The following is a 16,570-nucleotide window of genomic DNA, read 5'->3' on the forward strand; positions in this document are numbered from 1 at the left end:
CTCTTTAGATGATCATATCAGCTCAGTGGTGACAAATGTAATAACATCTGGGTGTTAGTGGGCGAGCATTCATACGCCGGGCTGTTTCAGAGTGAGGGGAGGTTGTCTTTCCTCTCCCGCGGCTCTGTTTAAGGGCTTTGTTACCCTGGGGGGTTTAGAGGCCAAAGGAAATTAATTTTGGAGCTTCCTGTGTGGGAAATCTCGCCGCAGATAGGCATGCTTCGACCCATTCGCTCATCCATTCCACCCACCCTCCCCGACTTGTGGTGTCATAAAATGTCTGCCTCATCAAAAACAGACCCCATACATGTCACGAATCAGACCTCTCAGGAAAAAACACAGAAGCGGAGGCTGTGAGAAAAGACAACATTTATGATATATTTGTGGCATGCGCTCAAACAGATTGTTAAACAGCGCGTCCGGGACTTGGCGATTCCATGATCAAGATTTGCAATTTTGAAAAACGGCTGCATTTGTACCACGTTCTTTGGGGAAAAAAAGGAATAAGAGTGATGATATGTACAAATCATCAAGTAAAAAAAAAAAAAAAAAAAAAAAAAGCCGAAGCACTTGTCAGCAAGCAAATCATTGCAACTTTGCTTGTTTACTCTTCGTTTTTTCCCTTCCTCCTTACATATTCCCAGAAATAAACACAGAAAACACCACAAATTGCTTTTGAATCTTTTTTTTTTTTTTTTTTTTTTTAAATATGAAAAGCAGCTGCAAAATATGTTGTTTTCTGTTGCTGGGGACATGTAAGTGCCAAACTTTACAATAGAGGTTGATGTCAATCTCTCATACAAAAAAAGGGGGAAAAAAAGAGAATGGCATGTATTGGGGCTAAGCTGGACCATACCGCAGCAATACCAAAGTTTTGCTGTGAAGGGCTGTGAGTTATTGTTGCTTTGTGGATATCAAACCTCATGATCTATACATGTCACTGGCTTGGTAGCATGAATACATGAAAAAAGTCACAGATATCTTTATCTAAATTTAGAGGGTATAATGACAAGCTAATAATCTTCTTCAAAGTCTGTGGCGATGCCTGGCTGGATTTGTTTTGGCCGCAGGGTTTGTCCGTGTACCGAGGCCTCATGGGTTCAGATCTGCCTCATGCTGTCACTCTCGTCTCTCCACCATTTCCTGTCTGTCCCCGCTGTTCTATGGGAAAACCTAATAAAACACTGCCAGGCCCGAGCTTCTTTCACAGTTGCTCTGTTGGTGTTGTTAATGATCCATTGCATCGTGATATATCACTGCCATTGTGGGAGAAAGTTTTTGAAACCTGTTCAAAAACCATAGCAAACTACATCATCAGCAATCTGAGAGCTGTCTGAGCTAAGCTGTCTTTTGGGGATTTTCATAAGACAGCGCTAAATAGTCAGCGATCAGTAGTGGAACTGTTGTGGTGGTGAGTTAAAGTCTTCTAAGTAGAAATGTGGATTTCATGGATGATTTTTTAACACTTATCAAATAAGATCAGATACTGTACGGCCTTTTTCTAATGTTGCCGCTGGACACTGAAATATAAATTCATTTGAAAAGCAACTTAAAAAGTCTTCTTTTATGTGCTGCTTGAATAAGTTGGATGTTGGTATGTATCTTTTCCAACTACTTGGAAACTACTTTTATAGACATTTTAGTTTTTGTTATGATGTCCCTTCGTGATATTGGTTATCTTGTTTCTTTCTTTCGTTGGCCGTGGCCCTGAATTGTTTTAACTATGTTTTGGATCCTTTTGCAAACATGTTGCACGAAATGTGTTTCACAAATGAAATCTGTTTTGATTTCATTTTGACTTTTTGGAGACGTGAGCAATTTCTATGACAGCTGCAGCGTGTGGGATTTGTATTGCAGCGAGGCAGTTTGGCGTCTGCTGTTTTCGAGCTGGTGAAAATTTCCAGAGGATTTACAAAGGAGTTAAGGGAATGTCATTACCAACCAGTGAGGGGAAAACAGCGCATATTTAGCCTAATTGTATTTGAGCGTGAACAATAGTCAGCTAATGTCCCTTGGCTGCTCTCTGAGTTGTTGCTTGTGAGTTCAGCGTGTCGATGTGTGATCTGCTCTGACCTTACATCGCCTCAGGCACGACTGTAAACTCTAAGCAGGGCTCCCCTGGGCCACTGGGGAGGACGAGGTGACGTGGATAGGGCTCGAGTGTGTGTGTATGTACACATCTATAAATTATTTAAAGTAATACTCCATGACGTTTTCATATAAAAAAAAGTCTGTTTTGCAACTTTCTGTCACTGATTGCTATAACACAATACTGATTCAACTTATATCCAATTTATGAAAGCTTTTACCTTCGCTCTTTCCTGAAAAAAAAAAAAAAAAATCCTCTGGTGCACAGGAAATGAAGAAGTAGCTTTTTTTTTTTTTTTTTTTTTTTAGAGGGTGGGGGGGTAAATAGAAGAACTGGGCGGTTAACATGAGCAGGGATAGCCAAAGAAAGAACAGACAAAGAAAAGGTCAAAGAAAAATTTGCATCCCCCCAAAAAATGTGTTTCCTTGGCAGCGTGTCCTTGTTTTGTCCTCGGTGTGTGTGTTGTTGTTTTTTTGCCGCTGCGCCAGGAAATCATTGTGGAGGGAAATGCGTGTAATAAAACTAATAAAGTAGACAAATAAGATCACAAACAAGCATGATCTCTGTTCTTGCGGCAGCTAGTAAAATTACTTTTGATAGGCTGCACTCATTCTTTGTAACCTCACGAAAGTTTTTTTTTTTTTTTTTTTTTAATGTTGTTTCATTGTTTGAAAGCCAACAAAAGGAAAACACTCCACAAAAATTGATATGATTTTGTTATTTTCTTCCCAAGGCAAAGACACTTTGCCAGGGGAAAGAGTTTTATTTTAGGGGAAACTGACATTTTTTTTTTTTGCACGACATCAATCCTCACATAAAACCTAACCAACAGAAAAGCCAAAGAAAGAGATGTCACATTACTGGACTTTGATTGACAGGTGATCTTTCAGAAGTGCAGGGCAGAACTGCCACAGCAATGAGCGCTCAGCAGCCGCACCAAACTTAAATCACTTTTAAGGGTGTATGTGTGCAATAGCCCACTATTTTGTGTGTGTGTGTGGGTGTGTGTGTGCGCCTGTTTGTGTGATTTGAGGCCCAAGAATATTAAATTTACTGTTGCTGATACTCGGCCCTGTTTCCCCCCCCAGCCATGGTTTGAAATGACCCCCTCTGTTGTAGCAGGCGGTATGGCAGGGGAGGCTCGGCTCTGGGGAGGTTTTCTCACTCTGAGACTAATCAAGAGCAGACCGAGGCCCCGAGGCGAGGCTGGGGCCGACACAGTCTGACGCCTTCGCTGCGCTGTGAAATAATCCTCAGCCCTCCCGAGCGTCATCACAGTGTGAACTCGGTTTCCGCTTAATGTCGCGCAGCCCTGATAGCAAATCAGTCAAGCTAATTGATGTTATGAAGGACTCGCACATATTGTGTGTTCGCATTAAGGAAATAAAAGGCTGCGAGTCAGAGTTCAAGTTTAGTGTTTCGTCTTGAGCTGAGTGGGGAGAGGCACTTGTGTGTGAGTGAGCGCTCACATGCACACACACACACACACACACACACTGGGTAAAGACTTTCATTTACTATAAACATTCCATAACCTTTTATCTTAAAGGACCATACTAGTGATTTTGCATATTTACAGTAATATATATACTTCATGTTTCTGTTAGTCTTTTCCCAAAGCAAGCATTCATATTTTAGAACTCTGGCATCATTTTTCCTACCTGTTATCCAGCCATTAGTTTCATTTCATTCCTCTGTGACATGAAAATGAACTTTCAGAGACTTCAAACTTTTCACACCAGTATTCCATCATCGTAATAAAGTCGTATACATTAGTTTTTTTAAAAGCAGCAGCACTGTTGTGTTTTGATGTCTTAAAACTGGACAGAGTGAAACAATCCCTCCGCCAGGGAAAATAGTCCCCAGGGAAACATTTCCTTTCCACAGCCAATTAGCGATTTTGTGGTTTATGAATGGCAACGACTTTGTTAGCTTCAGAAGGAGAATGTTATAAGTTGGGTGTTTCAATGAAAAAATTAAAATTTGAAAATTGGGGGATTCTGATTGTATTGTACCCCCACTTGATTTGCAAAATTGTTTATTGCAATGTAAAATGTGGGTAAATTATAGTACATTCAAAATTATTCAAAATCACTGGTATGGTCCTTTAATTTGTACCACATGCCTGACCCTTCCCCTGATATAAACCAAACCTAAATGCTTTGAAGAACTGGCAAGATGGCAAGACATCCTCAATTTGGAAGTTTTCCGTCCTTTTCTATGAAATTTGGTCCCCACAAGGAGACAGAATAGAAATCGAAAGAGTATCTAACAAAAAACTTGCACACAATATACCTAGGTTTTTGTTACCTTGACTGTTGTTGTGATTGCTCTTTGCTGTGTTTGTGCTACTTTCAGATCATCCTCCACTCCATGCACAAGTACCAGCCTCGTGTCCATGTGATCAGGAAAGACTTCAGCAGCGAACTGTCTCCCACCAAGCCGGTGCCCAGCGGAGACGGAGTCAAGACCTTCAGCTTCCCCGAGACCGTCTTCACCACTGTCACCGCCTACCAGAACCAGCAGGTCGGTCTCCGCCTGTTTTATTACTTCTCACTTTCTTTCTTTGAATTTGAAAATGATACCCATTTTCAGAATTCAGTTTATTCCCATTGCTCCAGGACTGGCGCACCAGTGTTTCGTAAAGCTAGGGATGGGATGTCACTGGCATGTACAATCTGCCACTGCTTCATAGGCACTTTCCCACTGATTTCATTGATACATCAATTTTTTTGCAAAGTGAATTGCTCCAGTCATTCATCCCATTGTTAACACAAGTTCAAGGATTCTGTTTCTCATTTCTGGCTTTGGGAAAGAGCGGTCTAAGTTCACAGCATTGACTGATCTGTCCCAATATCATATGTGAATTCTTAAAATGGGTAAACATCCACTTTAAAACTGCAACAGGCGAGATTTTTATGTAAAAATTCAACCGCCTTGTCAACCAGTCCAAACATAAGGTGGGGAGTGTCTCATCTCCATCTTGTAGATTTGTGTAAATTAAATTCTGTTGTTGCCCCATACAAAAGGTGACAAATTCAAATGCAACACTGTCCTGAGACAACTGGACTCACCAACACTGGATCTTTTGCATCACTAGTCCCTTTGGCATCCTTTTAGCATAAAGCATGACAGACCAGCCAGCTTAGCGAACACGAAGATGTCTAAGTGTTGGGGTTCAAATTTTTCAAACTTTTACCTCTCACTGCTATTCGAAGCCGCCAATGTGCGAAGTTTCCTCATGCAGCTTTAATGGGATTCTTTGACGCTGCGATTTCTTTGAGAGCGAAAAAAATGCAGCCGGTTTGTTTTTTTACGCCCTTTCAGATCACTCTGTCAGTGTTTTGACTGTAATGTTCTTCTCGTTGGCAGATCACCAGACTAAAGATCGACCGCAACCCATTCGCCAAAGGATTCCGGGACTCGGGCAGAAACAGGTACGGTATCACAGTATCTGTTTGTCCATCCGCCGTGGAGCCATGTAATACAACCTGTTGTGGCGTTTGCCATGCTGCGCTGTGCAAATCTATTCTTTTCTCTTTTTTTTTTCTCCGGCGTGGCCTTTAATATGGAAATAATCCCCTGGAGATACCACATAATCCCATATGCCGCTCCATATAAAAACAGCCGCACTATCCCTTGCCAAGAGGAACCCTTCAGATCTGGTGTGCAGAGAGAGAGGGAGAGAGTCACTGGTGGATGGAGTCATTTCTATGCCCCACCTCTCTCTTTTCCTTTTTCTGTCTCACTCTCTCTCTGCAACCCAAAACTATCTCCTTCTGCCCTCGTCGCCTCTTGTCTTGTGAAATGTGTTTAAGTGCAAATGTCGTTCACAAACACGTGAAAGTGATGAGTCCACCTCTTGCCACTGTCGCACGATCCACTTTGTTGTGTAAGGAAGTCATCTTCACATAATTTGTGTCCACATCATGGAGTTTTTGACACTGTTTTGCCTCCCGTAGACTTTCTTTCTGCCCTTACTCTCACTCTTTCTGACCTATTTGTTCTCTCCCTCTGTTTCCTCTTCCTTTCCTCCCACCATATGTCGTTCCTTCCTTCCTTTCCTCCTTCCTTCCTTCCTTCCTTCCTTCCTTCCTTCCTCAGACTCTCTGTTTCTCTCTCTTTCTGGACCTGTCTCTCTCTTTCTCTCAGTTTCTGAATTATCATATATAACATTTAAGGGGGTTGTGGGGAGGTGGGGGCATGGAACCACCAGACCCTCAGCACATGAAAGCAGCCCCCTCATCTGGTCTGCATTATTGGCACAGATATTTGAGACATCTTTTTTCATTTTTCAAACAATAGACTGTTTGATTTATGAACTGGCATTAGAATTTCATTGCAGAAAACTACAGATGAAAAGATAACGGGGGAGTGAGATATGGCAGGGAGAGAGAAAATGAATTTATCCTCACGTACTGTGCATCTCATTTGCATAGCATCTACTCATTTGCTTTGGCTCATTCTGGATTTGTTTTGCTCATATTCAAATTGGGCTGCAGTGCGTCCCAGAGCTCAGTGCTCAACTTCTGTCACCTTGAGTGGCTCAGAGATGTTTTTCTGGCATTGTGCTGTCGTTTATTTTTCACATCTGTAGTCACTCTTTATTCTCTGGTCATACAAAAATATTTTGACCCATGACCACTAGGCGATTATTTGTGTGTAATTGTGGATTTTGGAATTCAATTATTCTACTTTGGCAGACATTGTCACTGGACAAGAGTGTTGAGAAAACACCTGAGGTGCAAATGGTAAATGTAAATTATTCTTAAAGAACCAGTGTTTGGCCCATTTACTATAATTTCCCCACATTTTAAATTACAAAAAACAATGTTGCAAATCATGCCTATTTCACGACATATAATCAAAATCCCTCAATTTTAAAATTTGAATTTTTGAATGAAACACCCACCTTGTAATGTTCTGCTTCTGCAGGTAACAAAGTCATCATAAACTACAGAACCGATAATTTGCTGTGTAAAGCAAATGTTTCCCCGGGGACTATTTTCCATGGTGGAGTGAACGTTTCACTCTGCCCCAGTTTCAAGTCATCAAAACACAACAAGGTGCTGCTGCCTTTAGGAAAACTAATGTGGATGACTTTATTACGGTGATGAAATACTGGTGTGAAGAAAGTCTGAAGTCTCTGAAAGCTCATTTTGATATCATACATTGTGTTGATATTATGCTAAACATACAGAATCACTGGTTTGGTCCTTTAAAGCCTTGTGGAGGTGTTGTGGACCAAATGCAGCAGAACATCTGTGATGGGAGGAAACCATTTGATAAATCAATCCATTGACCCTGCACGCACACTGGTGAATGGTGAATGGTGCTGTATGTCAGATGGTCTTGTAGATTAATGATATAAGATTGCCTGTGGTGCTCTACAGTCACGATTTGAGGATTACTATATCGGCCTTTTGACTTTTGAGGTGGGCCTCTGTGTGAATGCTCACCTTGGATTATGGCACATCCTTTGCAACATTAAATCATACTGGATGACAACCAGTCATTACACAGACACAGAATACACTGTTGTTGAATTGCTGGCAGAGGTCAATGGTCAAATGCTAAGAGCTGAAATTTTAATACTCTAGTGTTGTAATGAAAGTAAGTAAATTTGTATGTCATTAACCTGAGACATTTTGACACCGTGGCAGCTTGGCTGAGCAGCATCTGCATGGAGGAACAAGAGACACAGCAATGCAGAGAATCAGAAACAATGTCTTGATTGTTATTTCTGGCCTCAGACCCCTCAATTCAGACAAAAATGTGAAGCTCATACTATCACTAAGATGTGTTGGAAGCAGGCAGGAAAAGAACAGCTACGAAAACAGATGCAGCATCTTTTGTTCCTCTGTGCACGCTTGTATTTTCAACATCGCTGTCAGACATCCTAGAACAGATATTAATAGTCATGCCAAAAAAAATCTGGTGTGACCAGCCTTTTGGGTTTGAGCAAGGATCCCTGCAGCATGTGAATATAGCCTAAAACGCACCATTACCAACTAATTCCACATTAAGGGGACATACAAAATCAATAAAAAAGGGCAAAACCACCACTGCTAATTCTCAAATTAAGTGCTGTGTTGTTTTCTTTGTTCTGAATTTCTTAATAACGTCCTAATATAGAACTCTCCCAAGCTTTAAGTTATGATCGTGTCGTCAATTGGATTTTGTCTGGTGGCTTGGCTTTATGGGGTAGCAGAGGGATATAGCTCATTTGTTGAGTTTGGGTCCCACGGCAGTGCGAGCGTATGAATGAATGCAGTGATGGCGAGGGCCGGGGCGATTAGCGTGGCGCACTAACGAGCTGCTATGGCCAGGGAGTTAGTGGCCCTAAAATAACACGCCGAGCAGCGACGGGCGCTGGTTTCTTTGGGACCGGGCCCAGCGGCGCGCAGGGAAGTAAATCAAGCAGGAAGGAGAACCGTGTACAGATTCGAGATGAAACGTCACCCAGATTTATGTGCACAGTAAAAACCTGCTCCTTTTTAATGGCTCCAGTTTCCTCTGAGCAGGACTCCAGTTTCTCGCCCCCCTCTCCTCCTCCTTGCCAGTTCTCTCTCTCTCAATCTCTGACTCATTCACCACCAACCTCTCTCTCTCTGCCACCTCTCTCCCTCCCTCACACACATGCGCCAGTATAGTCTCCTCTGTTTCTCTGTGTCACTTTCTATCTTACTCTCCAGTATTCTATCCATATCTCCAAGTAATTTTGACACCTCTTTCCTTTTCTCACTCTCATTCTGTTTTTGCACTCCACTAATTTTAATTAGATTATTCTCTCCCTCCCTCCCTCTCCCTCTCTCCCCCTGTCTCTGTCTCAGGACTGGCCTGGAGGCGATCATGGAGACCTATGCCTTCTGGAGACCGCCTGTGAGGACTCTCACGTTTGAGGACTTCACCAATATGCAGAAACAGCAAGGTGTGTGGAAGAGTTATGTGATTCATCACTGCTTCTCTACATCTAACTGCACGGCGAAATCTCATTCTTTAAAGGGGAACCCCTCTCTGAAATAGTTTTATACTGATAAATCAGTTCTATGTCCTGTTTAATGCATTTCGGGAGTAATTCTATGATGACGTGTTGTTATTTAGATTTTTGGTGTACCCACTCTCCCTCTAGCCTGTATATCATTTAATTATATGTTAGTAATTTCCTACATTTCCCACAATGCCCTTCAAAAACCCAGACAAACTTGTTGCATTCAACTGGAGGTTTTACATGCAGATGGTGAGTGCAATAGTGAGAGAGCAAGAATTTTTGCTGTCAAGAAAGAGAAAGAGTCGCCCCTTACTCAAAACACATGTCTTGTGGCTGCATTGCATTCTGGTCTATTGAGGCTTCTGTGGGTGGAGAAATTAGTATCTCTGTCTCTTCTGTGATGAATTTCTCCTTGGGTGACTGTTGGTGTAAAATGGTGGCGGTACAAAGAATCTCTTGCTTTTTGATTTCGAGGGACTGGCCTCAAAACATGATGGTTTCAAACTCCATGGCTGTAGAGTTGAACATAACGCAGTGTCGTGTCACTGTATCTCGCACAACAAAATAGACCCCAAAATGCATAATGCATCATCGTTACCCTTTTTTAAAGAGTGACAATGAGTTGTGGTAGAATTTTCCTTTAATGTTGCCCTCCTTAAAACAAAAGTGTTAGGTTGTAGAATTACTTGTGCATTGTGAGTCCGTGCTTCCCTGTGTTGCTAATCCACAATACTATGATTCTATGTCTCCACTCACTTCCAAAATAACACTTTTAGCACATAAATGACTGCAAACAAAGTGGATTTTGCCAATATAAAACACAACAAGTCCTGGTACCCATTTTTTGAGTAAATTAACCATCTCTTTTCTTGTTATTTTCCTATTTGAATTGGAAAGTAGATCTGGCAGGTGGTGTCTGCAGGTAATTTCCACATAGTAATCTTGCGCAGAGAGATAGAATTACATTGTTGTAGATTAGCAGCCCAGGGGAGCACAGAGCAACTAATGAGGAGATTTAACCACAATGTGGACTCATATAACACCCAGGGAACTATACAACCCAAGACTACCAAAGTTAAATTTTGCTTTAAGGCAAACATGCACATTTAGAAGAACATTAGTTTTCCAAATAGTTGGGCCCACCGGCCAATTTGGCATTCATATAGTATCATCCATTATTTTAGTAATTGTAATAACAGAGCTGCCTACCTGCATTAATATTAATCAACAACGTGTTTCCAGTATTTTTAATTCTGCTGATCTGTTTATAGCCAGATTCTCAATGATCTTCATGGTACAGACCTCCTAATACAAACACACACACACACACACACACACACACACACACAAGCCCACCAAACCCTATTGGAATCAATTTTGTCCCAGGTTCCCCCATATGAGAATATTTTAGTTTTTGTTAATGTTGTTTTGAATTGTACAATACTGTCTAACTGTACAGTATGTGGGTGAGACTAAAAACTATGCTTAGAATAGTTAGTCTGATGTAATCTCTAAGTGTGATCATTTCTAGGAAATTATATAATAGGAGAATTAAACTGTTACTCATTTTGTTGGGGATGCTCTTTGGGTCCCTCAACCCCACTTGGAGACCCACTCAGAGATGGAATAACATGCTGTAGTAACATATTACAATACTGAAATTACTTTTTGTTTTATTTAGATCACCTTTAGAATGATAGTATTTTTCTTTTAGATTGTTTTTTTTTTTCTTTTAATTTTTTCACAAAAAAAGGAAATAGAAAAAGTGAAAATCCTGCAGTATGTCCTGCAGGCCACATGCTACTAATTGGAAAACCGCAGTCTACGTCTGCTTGAAATAAGATTGGCATACTGTTTTAAAAGCCGAGCCATAGCTTTGCATTTTAAACCGATCAACAACACACTTGGCAGCATGAGCCGTATTGCTGGGGCATGTTTCTGAAGTGAATAAAGCTAAAGTTCAAAGAGTTATTCATAATAAAGCATAATTTTGTAACAGTAACTAACTTAAATAAGAAAGTTGGGCAACTGATTCCTTTAAGAGTCATTTCCCCAACACTTATAATACTGTAGCAAAGTACAGTTGTGGTAACTTTGCATATGTTGTCCCAACCTGAACTTTCCCTCTGCATACTTTCCCTGTATATATCACCACATACTGTATCAGCTATGGGTGTCCTTCATTTGAGCTTGGCCATACGCTGCTTCTCTGGCAGAGAGACCCACGTCTGCTGAACTTTTCACTTCACGCCGGGCCCTCGAAAATAAAATCATTAAGCAAACCCCGCAGCTTTTGGACGGCTTTACGACACGAGTCAGCATCAGTCAAGCCACCTCCCTTTGTCTCGGCTCCAGTGCAGGCACAAGGCAGCGTCTTAGTCATGGCTCATGTCACGGGCCCTCGCCGCTACAAAACGCAACTCGATTTCCTCACTGTACCTCTGTTACCTCTGGAGGTCAGCATGACGTGACGCAGCGGGACATCTGTTTGTTATCATTAAACTCCTCTGAAGCGATTAGGGTTTAATTAAAGTCCTTGCGCCGCCAATGAACTCCAGGTCGCCCAGAAAGGACACTGCGGTGCGTGTGTGTGTAGTGTGTGTGTAGTTTTACCCTTACGGCACCAGACACCCCTTTCCCTTCAAGTAATCAGCTATTCCCCGTCGGCACTGAAGCAAGCAGAGCTGAGAGGAAAACATGACATCACTACTGTCCTCTCTTCCTCTCTCTCCCCTTTTCCCTATACGTGTATATATATATATATATGTATATGTAGATATATATATATATATATATATATATATATACCTCGCCTTCTCGCGCTCCCTTTTCTTTATTTCTCTCTCCCCCAGAAAGTAGCAGCCCCCCACCTCCCACCCCAAGAACAGAGCAGAGCACAGCAGTGATATTATCGAAGGCATATGGTGCAAAATCAGAACCCCAGCCAAGCGAGTCCTGAATTATTTAGTTATGCCCCCCCTCCTCTTCCCCTTCCCTCCCTCCATTTCTATCCTCCTTATTCTGGTTTCAAACTGAATTTCTCCAACAGCAAGATGAACCCAGGCCAAATTCTCATTAATAGAGAAACATGTGATTGATATCCCACAGCTATCCCTCCATTCCAAAAAAGCTTGACTTAGTGGATACAATTTGTGCCAACAAGGGTTTTTTTTTTATTTTTTTATTTTTATATTCCCCTTTTCCCCCTTCAGCTGAATCTACACATGTCTAAATTCAGAGCGCATGGCGCTTTTTTATTGAGGAAAGGACGCGGGTGGGGGGTAGGGTGGGGGTGGGGTTGGGGGTGCTCTGTTGACCAGACATGGTCAAAACTGAATCCATATTTGTCTCCAGATACAAGCAATATATTTTACGATATGGTTCGTGATCTCGTATTCACCGCAGTTTCAAAGAGAGAAACCCTGCAATTACCGAGCAAAAAAGTAAAAAGTTGAAAAAGTACACGCGGATGAAAGAGCTTATACACTTAATTTGGGACAGGTGAATTCATAATGTGACTTATTCTTACTTAAATAGTTTATTGATCCCCACAGGGAGAGGATCATATTCTCTTGCCCACCTCACACAGGGAGGTCAGAGGTCAGGGTCAAGTACAGAGCAGCAGTCGTGGAGCTGGCAGGGATTCATGCTGTATACATGTCAGATTTACTATAAATACCAGCTGCTGAATGGGAAAAAAAAAAAAATACTTCACTGCTATGGTTAAAATGGTCTGGGTAAAAGAATACAACAAATAGAACAAAAACAATATTTATTACAACATGTCATGATATGATATGTAGCACAGTACATTATATACACAAATGACTGACCAAGTATAAACAGAACTGAAAACACAACCTACTCCATGACCCCTGGTTAGACTAATGAAATATACAGCAGACAAACTGGATGACTAACTGCCTCCCATTTCAGCTGATTAAAAGAGAATTCCAGTGTACTTTATCTTAAGCTGTTTTTTAAAAATGTTTTTGCCGTTTTTATTGTTTTTATTTTTTTTACTTCACCCTTTTCATTATTATTCTATTTTGCTGTTCAAATTTATTATAGTGTTTCCTCTATTCCTGTTGATTGATTTATTACAGGTTCCTCTGTTGTGGTTGTTTTTTGTTTGTTTGTTTTTTTTACTGTGTTAAGCACATTGGGTTACAAGAAGAATACTATACAAATAAAGTCTGAATGATTGATTGTTGATTGATTGATTGATTACTGTATTGTTGTTTTTGCACAGCTGTATTGTCTTATTATCTCTGTTTTGTATTTGTTTTGGTTTCCAGGTGGAAGCACAGGCACCTCTCCCACCACCTCCAGCACAGGGACTCCCTCTCCTTCTGGGGCGGCGCACCTCCTGTCCCCCTCCTGCTCCCCCCCTACCTTCCACCTGGCCCCTAACACTTTCAACGTGGGCTGCAGGGAGAGCCAGCTCTGCAACCTGGGCCTGTCTGAGTACCCGGCCTGTGCTCGTAGCAACATGGCCGCCCTTCAGGGCTATGGGGGCCTGGCCGACGGCTCCTACGGACGCCTCCAGGCTGCGGGGGGCGCTGTGACCTCCGCACAGCCTTCTGAATCCTTCCTGCCCCAGAGGACTTCCTCCTTGATTGCTGCCGGCATGCAGGGCACCGCCCATGCTTCTTTGACCGGCGGCGGCAGCAGCAGCGGCGCCGGGGGCAAGATGGATGGCTACAGCGGTCAGCTCGGCTCCTTCCCGGCCTCCCAGCTGCAGTATGTGATGCAAGCGGGCGGCGGCTCCAGCTCCGCCTCCTCCTCCTCATCTGGATCCTCCCCTTCCTCCGCCCATATGTTCAGTGGGAGCCACCACCACGTGCAGCAGGGCTCTTATAACGCCTTCTCCCTGCACAACCCTTACAACCTGTACGGATACAACTTCCCCACCTCCCCTCGCCTGGCCGCCAGCCCGGAGAAAGCCCAGGGCGGCCTGCTGTGCTCCTCCTCTCCCGCCGGGGCCTTTGCTGAGCGCCAGTACCTGTCCAACGGAAGCATGGACACTATGCACATGATCGGCAGCAACCCCACCACTGGCCAGCAGGGCGGCGGCTCCTGTGAAGGTCGTCAGTACGGCTCGTCCTCTCAGATGTCCATGCACATGGTGTAGAAACTGACCCCCACCTCACACCACCCCCCCCAAATGTCCAAAGTCTGAGTCTTTCAGTTGAAAAGCGAGTCTGTAATCTATGGCCTGATTTTAAAGATAACAATGTGTTGATAACAGTGTTGATGATGAGCCGGCATTTTTACATGAAGTGTTTAAGTACAGAGGTACAACATGAACCTTTTCAAAAAAGGATATCATCTCATGTTTTAGTATTTTTGTTTTGTTTTTCTCTTAAGCACCCTGTTGCTTAAACTAGAACGTAAAAGGAGTTGAAACTATTATTTATCTTTGTGTTAATAAAGCGAATGAATTGGGACAGTAAAAGCCCGATTCTTTCATCGACCGAGAGAAAACCCCAAGACTATTGTGAGGGGTGAAGGAAGAGCCTACATGCTCTGATTCAAAAGGAACTATCAGGTGTAGACGCATGAAATCTGTTATGGTGCAATAGTAACAGCCTCTCTAAGTGACTCATCCTTGGTTTTGGTGGACAAAGCTGAATGCCATCCAGTCATTACATCATGTTACCAAAGACGCTTCTCCAGTGATCCAGATTTTTTTTTTTTTTTTAACGTCAGCACAACACTTGTGCCATATCATTCTAGAAATGTGGAAGGGTGCTGGATGGCAGTTAAGGTCTCAAGTTTTGGTTGGAATGAAAGGGACAACTGGACAAGATTACCGAATGACTCATGGCTTCACATACAAGAGGGAGCTGAAGTATCCGGGCGCTGTGGCGGTCGGTGGATGTGTGAATATGGCACGTGGACACAGCAAGTCAAAGACTTAAAGGCCAAGGTGACTGAGGAACTCTATACGTCTGGCTCCCTCACCTTGAAAACTGTCCGTGGGCACGTATGTGACGGGCTTATTCAGGAAACCACCGCACAATCTTCATCCTCCTCCTCCCCTTTTCCTCACAGACTGGAACGGCGTCACTATTTTTGAGTGGATTACCTTTTTAAAGCATATATAAGATGGCGAATGCAAGCAATAACATAAGCTTTAACGTTGTTGTGTGAAAAGTTATAAAGAAGCAATAGGAAAACAGAGTAATTAAAGTATGTTTTGGTGTGTTGTAGATAAGTGTATTTAAGTGCCAAGCAATATAACAGTTTTACAGGCCAATCTGCTATGAAAACAAATGTGTGAAGCAAAAAAAAAAAAAAAAAAAGGGAAATAGCGAAATTATTCTTTTGGGAGGCCTTTTAAAAAAAAATGTAAATACAGGTGCCAAGCACACAAAAGCTCAATAAACGTTTTAATTCATGTAAATGGTTTTGAATTTTTTTTCTTTATTCAATTATAAGTCAATGAGAAAAATGTTCTTATTGAAAACCTGTCCTGGAGAAGCCCAGGGATAAACCTGCCAGAGGACATGAAGAGTTTCATTCCAAAATAAAAACAACATTGTGGCCTTTGCAAAAGGTGAACTTAATTTATAGCACAAACTTCGAACATATTATGGTGTTTTCCAAAGGACAGTAAGTAACCTAAGCTCTTGGTTGACAAAATGACTACACTTTTACATGCTGGAGTCGTTATACTTTACAACAATTGACCATTGAATCTCAGATAATGATTTTTTCCCCCCAAAAAAATATATGGCAAAAGAGTCTTTCCAATGTAACCAGGACTATAGGAGATTTATCAGTCAATCATGGCCTCTAAGCAGCAATGACCAAGAATGACATGATTATTAATCACGCAGGAGAGCGCTCACTCCCCTTATAAAACACACACATCTGCTCTCCTCCACATCATAGCCATGGGTTTCAAACATTGACGCAATACATCTATCATAAACCAAACTGGAAGGAAAAGACCCAAAACAGACATTTTTCCCCCTGCTGGTTCTGTTTATTGCGAGAATGAAGAATTAAGCTTGTGTGCCAACTGCACTCAGCTGCACCGCTGTTATGCCGATGCACATAAATATGGCACCTGTTTAAAGAGACAGAGAAATCCCCTTGTAATCATTTGAACCTCCGAGAGAGGGAAAAACATATAGTATTTATGATCGTGCTATGTGGTTCCCCCCTTATTACACAGGCACAGGCTGCGGGGATTTAGCCGGGGCCAATCAGCATCCATTACACGGATGTCTCCTGAACGGCTCTCTCCAATCACTTCCTATCATGCGTATGGCTCCGGCCGTGAAATATCATATCTGAACCATCATCAGAAAATGAAGGGGGTCCAGGACCGTGGAGACAGCGACCCAGTATTGGAAACACCTGTTTTCCAAGCATGACTTCAAATAATGAGCAGGGTGATGTACCGGAGAGGAGCGCATGATTTCATAATTTGGCATATCTCCATCTATCTGGACATTATTTCCAATAATTATTCACGT

At 42.2% G+C, this 16,570-nt stretch overlaps 1 protein-coding gene across 1 annotated transcript in view; it reads left to right on the top strand.

Moving 5' to 3' along the window:
• The window catches only part of tbx15 (T-box transcription factor 15), a 37,962-nt gene extending 23,748 nt beyond the window's left edge, over window positions 1-14,214 (top strand). The window contains exons 5-8 of the mRNA XM_030080990.1: window positions 4,448-4,615; window positions 5,462-5,526; window positions 8,923-9,020; window positions 13,379-14,214. Coding sequence (XP_029936850.1) covers window positions 4,448-4,615; window positions 5,462-5,526; window positions 8,923-9,020; window positions 13,379-14,214 — 1,167 coding nt within the window. The remainder of the gene's footprint in view (window positions 1-4,447; window positions 4,616-5,461; window positions 5,527-8,922; window positions 9,021-13,378) is intronic.
• Window positions 14,215-16,570: the final 2,356 nt, after the last annotated feature.

The sequence above is a fragment of the Myripristis murdjan genome, chromosome 21, assembly GCF_902150065.1.
Source record: "Myripristis murdjan chromosome 21, fMyrMur1.1, whole genome shotgun sequence".
Classification (NCBI taxonomy): Eukaryota; Metazoa; Chordata; class Actinopteri; order Holocentriformes; family Holocentridae; genus Myripristis; species Myripristis murdjan.